The sequence below is a fragment of the Mugil cephalus genome, chromosome 13, assembly GCF_022458985.1.
Source record: "Mugil cephalus isolate CIBA_MC_2020 chromosome 13, CIBA_Mcephalus_1.1, whole genome shotgun sequence".
Taxonomy (NCBI): domain Eukaryota; kingdom Metazoa; phylum Chordata; class Actinopteri; order Mugiliformes; family Mugilidae; genus Mugil; species Mugil cephalus.
Genome location: NC_061782.1, coordinates 1,440,846 through 1,456,894, shown reverse-complemented (window position 1 = coordinate 1,456,894; position 16,049 = coordinate 1,440,846). Strand labels below are relative to the sequence as shown.

Genomic DNA, 16,049 nt, shown 5'->3' with positions numbered 1-16,049 from the left:
GTTTATTCCTTTTTAATCATCAATATAATCTCATACTTTTATTTCAGATAAGTATCATCATTCCGCTTTTACTTTCACTCACGATCCAGAGATTTAATACAGGAGCATTTAACCCTGTGTTCAAGGTTTTGACATTTGACCTCCTCATGTTATTCACTAAAGATTAAATTGCTCAGAATATCCATGAGATTTTAATCATGTTTCCTTCGTTCTGTTGTAGCAGTGCTGCAACTATTTTAATCTTGGATGCTTCTGGTTTCTTGTTCTGTTGAAGCACGTGTTGACCAGTGAATCGATGCTTGTACTAATCTGCTTTTGCCCTAATTCCACGCTTTAATTTCTTTAAGATGAATGAAACACACCATGAGTGTGACAGTGTACTTTGACAAAAAGCCATGTAGCATTTAAAAAGTCAGTAATTTATATGTCAAAGACTGAAAGAAGCTGCAAAGCGTGAATCAGTTCAGTCAGTTTCATAGATATGGACCAAATGAACATCTGTCATATTAAAGTTTAACTGCAAGAAACTGAACTAATCTTATGAATGATTTGATATTTTGAGAGTGAGGAGTGCCATTCCAGAGACATACCAGTCCTGCAGATTTACATCATCAAATTCTTCTATTGTTCACATTATGAAATCCATAAAAAATTCCTGATCTGATCTTTGTCTGAATTCACCTGTTGGACATTTTTGATTCTGCTCAGTCCAAAGAAACCCTTGGTTTTATTTAACACAGCTGAAGAGCTGGGTAACTCAAACAGCTCGACTCGTCCTTCAGAGGAAGCAGAGCCGGAAACATGCGATGTGTCTCGTTCAAATATTACACTTCACCCTGGTTTACTGTGCTCAGCTTTTTATGAAAAGAGCAGATTTTACATTTACATACTGTGCAGAAACTGAAATAAATAAGTGGCTGTGACAGTTAGGTGAATTAATTCAGACACAATTCAAAGTAAACAATCCGACAGTCACACAAATAAAAGAACTTGAGATGGGATGTCATGTGAAGCTGTACAGTTCAGTTCCTCTTTTGTATTTTGTCTTCGTCCAGAACTTAAGACCTGTCGGCTTATTGTAAATTCCCTCAGTAAAGTCCTTCATCAGTGGTAAAAATTATGAATTTAATGAGCTGTTATTTTGAAAGAACCCCAGCCTAACTTCCTCTATCATCATGGCTGTCGCCGGCTCTGAGTTTGGTCTTATTCTTCCTGGTGGACTTGTCCTGGTATGAGAGTATCAGTCTCCAGTGCAGCTGCTGATGTGAAAGGTGTGATTGTCTCCAAAGAAATCTCGCGGTTGTCCTCGAACCGGGCGGCGGCAGGAAGCAGCAGCAGCCGGCTGTGGCTGTGGGAACCGTTGGAGACGATGGACTCCTCGTCAAACTGCGCGCTCACGTCCTCCAGGTGGTCGGACCTGCCGTGAATGGCGCCGGGGTGCTGCTGTGGCTGAGCCGGGACCAGCGCCTCCTTGTGGAGCGTCGTGTCGTGGTGGTAAGAAACGAGCTCGTTGCTGATGTTCACGGCTTCCACCGCGTTGTTGGAGCAGATCCGGTTGCAGCCCAAGATGGTGGCAAATGCCCGACGGAAGTCTGCGTTGAACGCGTAAATGACTGGGTTGAGGGAGGAGTTGGCCCAACCGAACCAGACGAAGACAGTGAAGGTGGTGTCGCTGACGCATGGAGGGTCGCAGAACGGGACGGTGCAGTTGAGGATGAAAAATGGCAGCCAGCAAAAGACAAACACCCCCATGATGATGGAAAGTGTCTTCAGGACTTTGGTTTCCTTCTTGAACGATGACTTCAGAGAGGCCTCGTCGTTGGGCCTGTGATGCTGCTGCTGCTGCTGCTGCTGGTTCCTGTTCAGGCCGTGGCCCTGGTTCTGGGCCTGCTCCGCTGCCCGTTCCAGAGACATGATCCGACGGATTTGGGTCTGGGCAATCCGGTAGATGCGGGTGTAGGTTGCGATCATGATCACCACCGGGATGTAGAAGCTGATGAAGGAGGAGGAGATGGCGTAGGTCTTGTTCAGGTTGGCGACGCAGCTTTTGGCGACGACTTCGCTGGAGTTGGTGAAGTTCCTGCCACCGGCGGCCATCGCTGCCACCAGCTCCTCCATCACCACCTCCTGCTCCTCCTCCTCCTCCTCTTCCTCCCCGGCCCGGTGCCAGTTCAGCTGCATTGGGATGAAGGAGATGAGAATGGACAGCGTCCAGGCCACTCCGATCATGACAAACGCCACCCTGTGGGTCATCTTCCGCTCATACTTGAAGGGGCTGGCGATGGCCCAGTAGCGGTCCACGCTGATGATGCACAGGTTGAGGATGGAGGCCGTGGAGCACATGATGTCAAAGGCGATCCACACATCGCAAAAGCCTCCAAACAGCCACGTGTCTGTGACCTCTGTGATGGCCTCCCAGGGCATCACCAGCACCGCCACGAACAGGTCAGACACGGCCAGGGAGATGACAAAGAAGTTGGTGACTTTGGAGCGCAGGTGCCGGAACTTGATGACGGCGGCGCACACCAGCGTGTTCCCGAGCAGCGTGGACACGATGAGCAGGAAGAGGACGCAGGCCAGGAGGACGCGCAGTCCTCCTCCTCTCCCTCCACCACCCGCGCCCCCTTCCTCCCTCTCGTCGTCCTCTCCCTCCTCGCCTCCCGTCCCGTCCAGCTCCGACAGAACCTGGGTGAAATTACTCCACGTGTAGTTTTCCATCACTTCCCACGGATCCACGGCGACTAAGAGCGTTAATATCCACACGTAAAACCGCTTCTCACCTTTTCAGCTCATCCCGACACACAAACCGTCCTCCGATCTCTCAGTCAAGAGTAAAATTACAAAAGGGAAATGAGAAAAAAATTCAGTTTCATCCTCTAGGGTGCGTGTTTTTTCCCCCCGGGATCCTTATCCCGATGCGCAAAACAGAAAAAAAAAAAGGGTTTCCGCGTAAAAATCACCAAAAACTGAAACGATAGAAGGAAAAATAATACAACATCAACAGCAGCCCGTAAATAAATCCTTCCGAGGCTCGGTGTCTCCACGGAGGGGGGTGAAGGTGTCTGTCCCGGTCTTTTGTCCCGGTGTGACTCGGAGGACTCCCCCGCTTCCAGCGCGGTGCGCTCACACTCAGACTCAGTCAGGTGGAAACCGCCGCGGAGCTCGTCACCTCTTCAACCCAGGTAATAGATTACTGGCATCCGTTCCCGTCTCAGTTCTCAGCATCACGTTGATTTATGTCGGAGGAAAAGCGGTTTAACAACTTATGTGGTTGTTATGTGTGTAAAAATGTTTCTTTGGTGAGAAATAAGCGACAAACCAAAGGGAGAGATAAATAATAAGCTCCTAATATCCTCCTCAGATACTTCTTTAGTCAGTGCAGCAGCGCAGTATTGTCTCATTTAGCAACGAATGTTAAGATAAATGAACAAAAATAGCAAAGATGATTACAAAGAAAGACACATTTACTTTCTCATTAACCATCTCCGTTTTCTCTTTGCATCCACAATCTTTTAATAGATACATACTTTATTTAAAAAAAAAAACTGTTTAATGAACCCCGGTACATCTACAGGTATATATACCGATCAGCCACAACATTATGACCACTTACAGGAGAAGTGAATATCATTATCCAGTGTTCTGCTGGGAAACCATGGCCTTCATTGGTGTGAATATTAGCAAATGCTACATGATCCCAAACTGATCAAGTATCAGAGGCCCCTCCCCTCAAAGACCCCCCCCAACTGACAACATTCAACCCCCTCAGGAGGCTCATGTCCAACCTCTGATGAGCCACCACAAGGGAAGTGGTCATAATGTTTCGTCTGATCGGTGTATTTATTTTAACATCCATGGCTGATGGTCACATGTTTGCTTCATGTACCCATGTGTGGGTGACCCTTCTGTGGGATGCGTCCTCTTCCTAGCCCTCCTCTCCACCAGTAAACTCAGCTCTGAACCAGCTTTTAATGGATGTGTGTGACAGTTCTGAATATTTTGTATCAATAACACCTTGTTTTATGGATGGAACCTTGTCTTCGTCCTATTTGCCTCATAACAACTGGTTTATAATTAATAATCCCTGGGTGAAATTCCCACGGTGGCGTTGTTGGATTGACCTCTCGCCACAATTCCAACCACCTTGATTATTCGTCGGTGCTTCTCTCTGTTCTGTTTAATGTTTTTTTATACAGCTTTTCATCAGTTCGTATTGTTTGCATTGTTTTTTATCATCTGCATACGTTTGCACACAAACTTTATGCACACTCCGTTGTATTCTACATGGTCTTCATGTGGCTCCATGATCCTGCATCAGTCACCTCACCATGCACTGCACCTGCTATATATGGATGACATGATGAAGAATCTGCAGGTTCATCGCTTATTGCGACGCGTTTCCTTCCTTTGTGTTTGGTGCATTTGATTGTGTGTTACTGAGCTGTAGCGTGTTGAACTCTCTCAGCTTCTGTCAGGTTCACACATCAGATTCTGACCCTGGATTCATTTCTGTTCTAGTAGAACTCTGAAAGCACCAACGTATCACCCTAGTTCACGTCTGCTGAATATAAAGGTGGGAGAAGTTTTCCTCTTTGTCTGATCGTCTGTGATGAGAGATTTAATGAAGTGAACTAAACAGTTATTTTGACTCCAGTGCAGATTCAGTGTTCAGAATACGGAATAAGTGCAGCTCAAGGGTGAAACTGGGTGAAGGGACAGGAATGATGCAATAACCACAAGATGGCGCCAGCTGTCTACTGGTGTCTTGATAGACCGGCGTGTCCAGGTTGCACCACAGAAGACACGTTTCAGCCTGGTCTGTATATAAAGGCTTCATGAGATGTCAAGGACTGTCAGAGGTTCAGCAGCTGTGAGTAAATCTGATAACTTGTGCTGAGCTGAGAGGAGTTAAATGTTACGATTAAACGAATAGTCTATTTCTGTATGTTCTCACCAATGCTGCAGATTCCATGTCAGTGTTTCCAGTCTTTGATAAATCAGCTGAACACAACCTGCAGCTGACAAAGTTCATGTGATCAGTTAATCAGACAAATGTTGAACCTGTTAATATTGAACAAACCAGAGTAATTGTATCCTTGCATCCATGGAAACGACTGGGAGGATGTCGTTCTGGTCTCGGTTCTCATCATAATGTGAGTCTGGGATTTATTATGAAGTGTGTTTTTACTGATATAGAAAAGAAACATTGCAAATGGATCAAAACTTGTGAGGGACTGTAGGGTGACTACACTGCAAAAACAGCATCATTAGAAGAAGCAAAATATTCTTATATTCAATCAAATCATCTTGTATTAAGAAAAAAAAAACCTGCCAGTGGGTTAAGCTTCTTTCTGTTTGACAAAAATACCTAAAATAAGCACAAAGTTCTTGTCTCTGAACAAAATATAAGATGTGTTTCTTTGCTACAAGGATTTCTTGAAATTCTTTTTTTGCAGTATAGTTCACCATACACTGGATAGTCCTGCGTGGTGACATTAAGGAATCAAGACATTCTCTTTGCTCCACAAAATATTTAGAGACAGGGAAGTTGGTCCGGCCTCCAGGTTTGAACAGTAAGGCCAAAGACTGCAGTTCCTCCGCTGTCCACTAGATGCTTCAATGAAGCATGAGTCAATCACAGAAGAAATAAACACATTAATAGCCTACTACAAAAACCTTTTCCCTCTGAGAATTATATTTAGGCTTTATATTTTGCAGAATTAAAGGTGTGATGCACCTATGTGACAAACACTGGCCCAAAGAAACCACAATGAGCTTCAAAACCTGTCCATTTTCCTTATATTATTGTTAATTTTGCTGCCCCTGTAAAACCATTTTACAAGGCCTTTTCTAGCATTTGTACCTTCAGGTCAAAACTTTCCTATTTGACGCCCCTGATTGGTGATTAGATCCAGACCCGGATCTCAAGCAATCGAATCAACTTTTTGTTGGATTGTGTCTTTCTTCAGATGTTTAGTCTGACCAGTGGCTGGTTTAATTGTCTTAATCAGTCACACCTGAGGAGGTGGCTGGAGAGGACTGAAGTAACGACTCCTAAGCCACGGAAGACACCAGCACCATCTTTCAGCTGCAGAGACTCACTGATCACTTTTTACACTGTGGCTGTCGTGCTGGGTCGTCCTTAAACACCATTAAGTGTTTGTACGCCAAGAAAGACTTTTAGCCCCTGACAGTCGAGGTTGTCCTCAGGTCTTGAGGGTTGGGGCAAAGCATGTGACCCTCCCATTCCTCGGCTAAGTGTCTGATGTTGAGGTTACGCCGTGTGTCAGTGTGTTTGTCTGAATGCATCTCTGCACGAACTCCTCCAGAGATGTTTTCACATCTTTAATGCTCTGCGGTTGCTACTGTACACTTTGTTTTTAGACGTGCTCGTTGAATGTGTGCATGTGTGTGTGTTTGCGTGCACGTTGGCTTCGAGGTTAAGGCAGAGTCATCTCTGACGCAGGCTGGCTGACGGTGCTGGACCGACGCCCGTCTCCTCCTCACCTGTAATTACGCCCGGTGGCAGATCTGGCGGCTGTTCGTTGGTGGGGTGAAGAGTTGAAACTCTAATCACTGTTTTGGTTCGACCGTTGAAAGGCGGAGGCGGCTGCTCACTGAGTGCGTGTGGGATGTTTGTGTAACTCTGCATGCGTCGTCTTTGTTTTTGTGTACGTGTGAATTTCCTTTTTTGTCCGTAGACGGTTTAATATCCAAGAACAAACAGCCGTTCTCCAATTTGCTCTGTTGTTATTTTAACTACATCAACTCTTCAGAAACGTTCCGCCGCCTCCTCCCAACCAGCTTGTACATGCTGCACCGTAGATGTGCGTGCATGCCTGCTGTATATGTGGCACAGCTGAACTTGCGTGAACCCACAGGGTCGTGCAGCGAACTCGGCGGTTGCAGCTTCTTCTGAAGGTGAGCGTCTGCAGGAGTCTAACATAAACACAGCGCTGAGGCCGGAGGGCGCGGCTCACGTGAGAGCTCGTCTGGATAATTAAAAAGAAGCAAAAGAGAAACTGATTCTGTGTAAACTACTAAGGAAATGTGTCAACTCCTGTTTTGATTTTACATCAACAACACGCCGTAAACTGATTTCAGTTAGGCTGACCTCTGACCTTCATGGGAAAAAAGCTGGTTTGGAAGTTGAAATGTGTTGGAGCCAATGTTTTACCTCTGCAAGTGAAATTAAATGAAAAGTGACGTGAATATATTTAAACTTTTGTCACACTTGGCCCAGGTTTACATGCAGAGCTTAATTGAGCCATGCTCAACATTCGACTTTCTGAATGAGGTCCTTGTCCCAGTTTACATACAATAACTAATGGGAACATGTCCTCCTCCTCTACACTGGGGGCGATATGTGTCTTTTCAGTGGGTTAATACGGCCCCCTTTCCGGTTGACCTATTACTTATGGTGCAGGTAGATGGCGCTATCCCTCAGGTTTACCTTCTTCTTCTGTGACTGGCTCTCTTGGAGGTTTTTGGTGCGGGGTCAAACACCAGCACAGCAGTGGTGGTGGAGCATGCACACATTCGTTGTCTAGTTAAAATCCAGTTAAGACGTACACATGCAGGAGAAAATCGATTTCCAATCTCATCCAGTATTAGTCTGAGTAACATGTTTACATCTGCTTAAATTGTCCAGTTAGAGTCAGATTAAGACAATAATTCATTTATTTTCACGTGCATGTAAACTGTGTATTGAGCAACACTTTCTACCACTTTAACTGAGGGTATTTTCACATCTACATTTGCGATTAAGTTCCTTGGTGAGTTTGCATGTTCTCCCTGTGTCTGTGTGGGTTCTCCCAGGTTCTGTCCAGGTTCTCCAGCTTCCTCCACCCTCCAAAGACATTTGGCTCCTTATGTTCATTGGTGACTGTGAGTGCTCCAGTGCACCTGAGACTCTCCAGAGGACAAGTGGTTATACATAATGAATGAATGAATGAATTGGTCCATGGGTAACATGTGTTCACACTGCCCCACCCTCTTTAACCAGCTGGGCTCGGCTCAGATGTTGATGAGGAGGGTCATTGAGCTACCACACAGAGCTGTCTAACATGCCCCCAGTAACATAGTGTTGGTAAAGTGGTTGAGTTTAATGCATGTTCACCATCCTAGGTTCAGCTACTAATAAACTAAGAAGTGATAAACTAAGACGTCATTAGATGTGCACATTTCTTTGGTCAAACAACTACAAGACGATATGAAAGTTTGTTCTGATAAATAGATGATGAGTGGAACATTAGAAGAACTAATGGGGAAAAACTTTCATGGAAATCAGAAGAGCTGCTAATGATTAGATTGAAGTAGAGAGAGATTCATACAAATTAAACAACATATGAATATTCAGTACTTTGTGCAGGGGTGAAGACGGTGAGGCCATAAGACAAAGATTTGATGACGAGAAGAATTTTAATCACGTCATCTCTTATATTTCACATTCAGTCCACTCACAGAGCTTTCAGGGTGCAGGACTAACTGTAAAACCTTGAGTAAATGAAACTGGTGCAAAGTGAAGGCAGAAGAAGGAAAAGAAAAGCCGAGCTGCTGGCCGACTGCTGAACCGTGAAGGAATAATGAATAATGACCCTGGAGAACAAGTGTGTGAGAGGTTGTTGAACGTTTTATCGTGGCAGTCTTGCTTGTTTTAGATCTTATCCTCGTTTTCAGGGTTCGTGCGTTTGGGAGTTAATAGTTTTTTATCGGTCCGTCGGCTCTGAGCTTCAAAAAGTCGTGTTGACCGTCGGGATATTTTTAGCTCAACGGGGGGATTTTGTGTCTCCCTCCTGACGTTTTAGACTATTAAGGAATAGTTTGACTTTTACTTGTAATGGTGTTTGGACACTTTGGTCTCGCCTGTCATTCCCACAGAGAGAAAAAGACAGATGGAGAGAGAGCTCCGGTCGTAAATCCTGCTGCTTGACAGCAAACACACGGCAGGGTCACCAAGGAAAACACAGACCCAGGTGGTCTAGTCACAACCGACCACGCTGAAGTCCCAGTGCTTCACACCTGGTCTTAATGAATTAAAATGCGTCTCCACATGCGTCCCCAGCCAGAACCGGAGATCTGATCTCAGTCTGTGTGTGTCACTTAGCAGCAGCGCCACCATGTGGTCAGTAGAGTCTGTAAACTCTGAGGCAGGCGCACAATACACCATTTTTAAAATCACTGCATTGGCTCCCCGTGCGTTTCAGGGTTTTAAGTTTCTTTTATTAGTTTTTGAACGTCTTAACGGTCTTGGGCCTTTTAACTCTCCCCAGAGTCAGATTAAAAACCCACTAAGGGCCTAATTTATGGAAAAGATTCACCCTGCACCGTTAATAACAACGCCGTCACATTGGCAGGAACCAATGAGAAAGAAATTCAGGATTTAACAGTTACTCGTTGTTGTGATTACGTTACTTGTGTAAAAAATACAAATAAAAGAATAATTTGGTGTATGTTGTGGTGCATTTAGACATCCATTTAAACTGCGTGACCGTCACTAAATGTTGGCATATGACAGAGGCCATTTAGCTCAGTGATTAGCTCGTTACATGATGCTGATGTGATGAAGAGGAGCCTGACTGTGTCCATTTGGATCCCCCCAGACTCTTGAATGCTTTAAGTCAATGGCGCCCACCCTGGGGGGGGCAAAACTTATCTGATCTGAGCTCACTATCAGTTTTCACCTGTTTCACCAGTTTTTGACCACTATCGGCTGTGTTTCCCTACATCTACAATATCCAGGATCTGAAGTATTCTGGCACCGTGCAGGATCTTTGGCGTGTGGCGTTTGATAGCAAAAAAGTTGATGCGTGGGATATTGTCAGGTTCAAGTAGTCAGTTGAGTTCATATACCAACGGAATGAGAGTAACACAGCTTTCCCTCCAAACTAACAGCCAATCAGAGGTAGGGTGGGTCTTGGGAAATGTGGTCAGGGTTAGGGCTGCATCTCATGCTGCATTCAAGACAACTTGGGAAAAAATGAGCTCTGAGCTGTCAAACTGAGAAATGACTCCTTCCAAAATAACAAACTTATTTTTTCTCCTCCTTTTTCTCTTTCCAAGGAACCACAGCTTTAAGGGACTGCGGAGTAGGACGAAGGAAGGTTAGTGAGGTTGTTTGATATATCTGGATACTACAGGTCAGGAACATTGTCCCTTTTAATGCTCAGAAGAATGATAAGAGTCATTGTTGTGATATGTAACCTGTTGAGTTTTACTTTGTACTGGTGAGTGTGTATCTGGTAAAAGTGCAGTAAACTCTGAAATCAGCGCTGTTTTCTTGGGGACACATGTAGAAACACATTTTAATTAATTAATCCCAGGTGTGAACACGGGGACTTAGAGATGGACCAGGTGCGTCCCCATCCACCAGGAGGACGTTAATGGAAGATCTGAATTAGCTTTCAACGGACAGCAGCAGGATTATCAGGTCAAACTTATCATAAAGTCTTGAGGTTGTATTTTTTGGCATTTTCTCACCAGATCCTTGTCAAATAAAATCAGTTTGAGGTAAAACAGTAGTTTATTCAGCAGAAGGAATCAACGTGACGCGGAGTAGAAACTTGGTGCTTCTGCTCTGGACCAAACTAGATCTAAAACCCTGTGAGTTAGCTATACCTCTGAGCTATGAGGGTGCTCTCTCTCTCTAAAAGCTTCCAGCAGCTCTGAGAGGATCAGAGCTTTCAGACCACTTGTTGCTAATAGAGGGATATTTACCCTAACGGGAACAGAGAGAGTGTAACCCCAGGTCACTGCACTCAGCAACAACACTGGCACAAAGACACACAGACAGCCCGTTCTGCTTTTACAGCGGGGACAGACGGATACACTGTGGAAAAAAAAAAAAAAGAAAAAGCTCATATTCATGTAGGTGAAGAACAGGTCAGACGAAAAGAGAATCTCTGGTTTGACTCCTTCAACCAATCAGGTTAAAGCAGCTGTGAGTGTGGAGTGGTTAGATACGAGACATGCTCGACTCTCAAGACACTAGCCAGAACAGCGGCAGAACTTTTGTCTTTGTCAAGATGAGTTTGTGTAGGAACAACAACTGGAAATAAAGACAGCTCAGATCCTCTGGAGTGTGTTCACCCTAAGTCCCCTAAGTGACATCCACATGAATAAATGCCAGGCCATGCCAGAAGTTTCCCAGCAGAACGCTGGATTGTCACAAGACTTCTCCTGTCAGTGGTCATAATGTTGTGGCAGGTCGGTGTAATATTAACATTTCAGTTATAATAGGCTGACTTGAACTAGTTTTATTTCATTTGTGTTCATATTGATTCCGACAAGATAACAGAAACTGATTGAAATTAATTGGTGGTAAGTTCGAAACATTCCAGCCAATCATGACAATTTAAATCCGATCATTAAAACAGAACTGGGGCAAAGCCGGGCCTCGGCGGGGTCTGGCTTCTGGGTTCTCGGGACCGAGGGCACGGCGAAGGCAACAACCACAACAACGCGTTATGTGAAAAATAAAACGGATAAAAAAAGCGGAACACTGATCGAGTTAAACGGCCTGTGTTGTCAGCTAAGCCCCAGCTTTGAGGAAACACCAGCAAATTAGCCACAACAACACGGCGGCTGTGTTTGTTGTCATTCCGGAGCCAGTTATGCCTGGCGCTGCTTCGCTGTAAACCCCGCCGCGGTGACACCTATCTCGCCGTTAAACAAATACGGCGAGGTCCTGACCCCTCCGTGTTTGGATTCGCAGGCCGGGAGTCCAGACAGCCGCGCAGCGCTGCCATGCATGTATCAACACAAACCTCTGTACAGGAATGTGGCCGCGGCCCGTTTGACTCGGCCGTGGACCCCAGAGTGACCCGCACTGTGTTTTGTAAAAGATTTTCTCTGAAACACATGACTCTGACTGCCTCCGCTACACACCGACTGATCCTGCAACACAATAAATTCCCTTTATTAACACATTTGCACACACGTCGTTATAAAGGCATGCAATCCACCCTTAAACTCCACAATGCCTTTAAAGCGTCTATTATCTCGTTCTGTTTGTTTGTATATGAGCTTGAAGTGAAGGATAAGAAGTCGACCGTGCTACTTTGTTGTTGCTCTTCAACATGCGGTTGAAGGCCGACATTAAACCTCTTTGATCGGTGGATTCATCTACGACACAACACAGGGTGCGCCAAGTTCAAACACGCAAACCAAACCGAAGACGACGCAAGATAACAACTGCACTGTTCGTGACTCAGCTCAAACGTTCACCCACAGATATTTAAAAGGAGATGACAACGAGCAGTGGATATTTATTTGAACAAGCCCAGGAAACACAAGAGACAGTTCTACAGCACATAGAACATCCACAGCCTAATGAAAATATCAGTCACGTATGAAAGTGTTAAAGGGAGGTGTTACAAGCGACGGTAGCATTTTAAATTGTATTACAGACCATTCACATATATGTTTGTATTTAAAGGTCCCATATTATACAAAATTCACTTCATAAAGCTTTTCTAACAGTGCATTTACATGCATGTGAAAAAAAAGAGGATTTTCTCCGCCATGTATACAGTGAATTGCACTTTTCAATCGGATAATACGTGTGCACATGCTCCACAACCGCTGCGCTGGCGTGTGACCAAGGACAAAAACATCCAAGAAAATCGATCACAGAAGAAGAAGAAGATAAACAGAGCCAGTAGAAGAACCGTCTGAGGGATAACTCCATCTTATCTGCACCATAAGTACCGCAAACATTATATAGGAGATAAAAAATTAGCATAATCCGTCTGGTTGTTGTTTGAAACGCTGGTCTGGCACATGAACAACTCTTGTTTATTATATCACGTAATAGGTCAACCGGAAAGCAAGCCGTATTAACGTGGTATTAACCCGCTGGAAAGACATATAGAAGAGAACAGTTATTCAGTTTTTTCTGCTGCATGTAAACTGGGACAAGGACTGTATTCAGAAAGTCAAATTTCGATCATAGCTCGATTAAGCTCTGCATGTAAACGCACTGAGAAATGTGTATTAACTTCCGGAAGTGAAAAACTCTAAGGGCAATAACCACTCCCTCCACCACTGACCCGCCCACTGGATAGATGAGCCCGCCCTTTAAAATTACCAAGAGAGCGCCATTTTTTCTCCTCGCAAACACATGTAGCAACGGTACGAGTAAAGCGCGGCCATTGCTCTGTTGCTGGCTGCACTGACCAGCACAGAAGTCTATTTTTACTCTGAAGACCCAGTGGGTCCATTTTACTTTTGCTGGAAATGTATCAACAAAACTTCCCAAATATTTTGCATGTGTGAATTTAAAAACTAAGAAAATGTATGGTTCGTTCTTACCACAACAATTACCCTTACAGTTAAAGGAAGCTAGCGTTAGCTAGATGGTAGTAGCTGTCACAACACACGAATATTTTTAATTAACCATTCAGAAACGTCCTGCTGCAGAAACCGATCTTCTTCAGGAACCTCTTCTTCTGAGTCACATTCTAGTTCATAGTGCTAGGGCATGGTATCCTCTCCCCGAGAAGGGCGTGGAGTAGGCGTGGCCAGACGCACCTCATTAACATTTAAAGGTACAGACACAGAAGCAGCCTGTTCTCGGTGGAGCTCACTAGAGCAAATCTTTGACTGTTTGAAGTTTAGGACCAAGGCTGAATTTGGGGGAATTACACTCTGAAAACAGTGATGTTGGACCTCTGACACCTGTATGAAGTTGTTCAAAAAATGTATAATATGGGACCTTTAAACTCAATATTTGAAAGCCTGTTTCTGTTATCTTACAAGGAATCGATCAGCCACTAGAATCAGTTTTTAACCAGGCAGTGCGTTCTTCTCGCAGATCCACTCATTTTTTTCGTCACAGCTGACAGCTTTCCATCCTCCGCTCTGGCCATCAGAAACCACACAGCGGTGTCCGTCTGCCGGGGGTTGTGTCCAGTAGCTGAAAGAAGAACAGGACGGTTCAGTTATGACAAATGGGTTCATGAATAAATTCATAACGTTTAGGAAAGTATCTCGTACTTCTCAGTCAGATCACTCCCGTTCAGCCACTTCCAGGCTCCACCTTCAAATGTGAGGCCGATCCAGCGGTCACCGGCTCCTGATCCAACCAGGCTGCTGTTGAAGATGAAGTCCTGATAATCACAGGAAGAGTTGAGAGAGGACAGACACACACAAAAAAATGAAAACGTTGTTGTTCTGGTGTGACTTGCATGTAGGAAAGGTCAAGAGTCCAGCAGCACGTTTTTTGAAATCTGCTCCATTTGTTGCTTTGTCTTTACAGCTTGTTGTGGATTTGTTAATTTATTTTTTAGTCTTATTTATATTTATATAATTTAAAATAATATTCTGTTGCACGCCACAAAATGCCTTACAAATAAAAAGGCACCATTTTTGGACAAAGTGTGCATGTTTTCATTCTTTAAGCATTTGCACTATGTCAAATCAGGTGAAACCTTAAGCATCCTACTCAGCATGTGTATTCAGGGCAAAAATATAGATGTCATTGTTGCAAAGCACTACTTCCTACCATTTAACCACCAGTTCCTACACATCCAAGTGCAAGCAGCAATATAATGTTTGCAGGTACGTCGTTCTGTAGCGTGAAACAATGGGCTTCGATGATCTGAATAAATGTGTATGTGGAGTAGGTTTGTCAGGGTTATGTATTTTGCAGGTGTTAGGGAATGTGCCACTCGGATGATCCAGGCCTTTGTTTAAATGATCGGATTGGACTTTAGAGCCAAAGCCGATCTTGTGTAGTTATTTATTCTAGGCCTGCCATAAAAAACTTCTTCTGCTAGCATTGACAATCCCAGAAGAAGAAAAAAAAAGTTAGAGATCATCATTCAATAAACATTCAAAAATTCAAAACCTTGATTCAACAGTTACAATAAAACCACTAAACAGAATTCATGTTTGGAGCTGCAGCCAAATAACAACAAACACTGAACGTAGGGAGTTTAAAAGAAGAGAAAAGTTTCCTGGAGACTAGTCTTCCAGAGAGGGTTAGGGAGTTTATGGCAGCGTTGGAGGACCAGAACATTTCTGGAATAGAGAACTCAAGGTATGAGCTCCCCTCTCCACACTATATTAACTCTGACTGAATCCAGACGACTCTAAGACAAGAAAGATGGGGAAAGACTTTATGTAGCCACGGGGGACCAACTCTATCACATGTAAGACCAAATCTGAACTTGGATCTGTTGATGCTAAATGATTGGTAGCGAATAGCAGGGGCAAAAAAATTTGACCAAGACATCCCAAACAGGTATTGTCATTCACGCTCCAGGTCTTAGGTCTTACCTGCTCCTCAGAGCTTTCTATAAGAACCAAGTCTGCATCCCTCCCCCAGCAGTCATCTCGAGCTCCTCCCCAGCTCCTCTGATCAGAAGAGTCACGGCCTCCGACCGTATAGCACCTGGACTGGAAGTGGAGCCACCCTGTCTGGCAGGGTTCACTCTGTCTCTCTGAAGGTGATAAGACATCAACCATTGCACCAGGTTACTGTACTGGCACAGAATTAGTGAATTATGCTTAGAGATGAAGAAAGAGCATACTTTGTCTGTGGTAACTCAGGTAACCACTAGTCCAACTTGATGTGTTGTGCATTGGGTCTGAAGTGAATGTTCTGGGGTCTGCAGTAGCATTCAGGTAGGTTCCCTTCAGCTGATGGTTTTCAGCCTTGATCATCTCATTTTCTGCTGTTATATTCTCATTTTCAGCCTTGATCTTCTCATTTTCTGCCTTGATCTTCTCATTTTCTGCTGTTATATTCTCATTTTCAGCCTTGATCTTCTCATTTTCTACTGTTATATTCTCATTTTCTGCCTTGATCTTCTCATTTTCTGCCTTGATCTTCTCATTTTCTGCCTTGAGCTGCTGGATTTCAGCACTCTTAGCCTGAAGATCCATACTGTTTTTGTCGATTAGCTGACTGCAATGTTCCACGAATATGTCTGATAATTTCATCTCAGCCTCCAGCCTGCCAGCAATGACCGAAGTGACTGGAATGTAAAACAAATGAAACAGGACAGTGTTGATCTGTAGGAATTAGTTTTCTTTTAAAGGAATCA

General features: G+C 44.3%; 2 protein-coding genes across 2 annotated transcripts; both read right to left on the bottom strand.

Moving 5' to 3' along the window:
- Window positions 1-846: 846 nt before the first annotated feature.
- On the bottom strand, window positions 847-2,869 carry LOC125018592 (D(1)-like dopamine receptor). The gene has a single exon (XM_047602612.1). It carries the CDS (start codon window positions 2,716-2,718, stop codon window positions 1,204-1,206), a length of 1,515 nt encoding a protein of 504 aa, XP_047458568.1. The 5' UTR covers window positions 2,719-2,869; the 3' UTR covers window positions 847-1,203.
- Window positions 2,870-12,246: 9,377 nt separating this feature from the next.
- Window positions 12,247-15,888, bottom strand: LOC125018618 (asialoglycoprotein receptor 2-like). The gene is made up of 4 exons (XM_047602649.1): window positions 15,534-15,888; window positions 15,280-15,443; window positions 13,996-14,108; window positions 12,247-13,915 (listed from the first exon to the last, which is right to left on the bottom strand). Exons 1-4 carry the CDS (start codon window positions 15,886-15,888, stop codon window positions 13,786-13,788), a joined length of 762 nt encoding a protein of 253 aa, XP_047458605.1. The 3' UTR covers window positions 12,247-13,785.
- Between the last annotated feature and the right edge of the window lie 161 nt (window positions 15,889-16,049).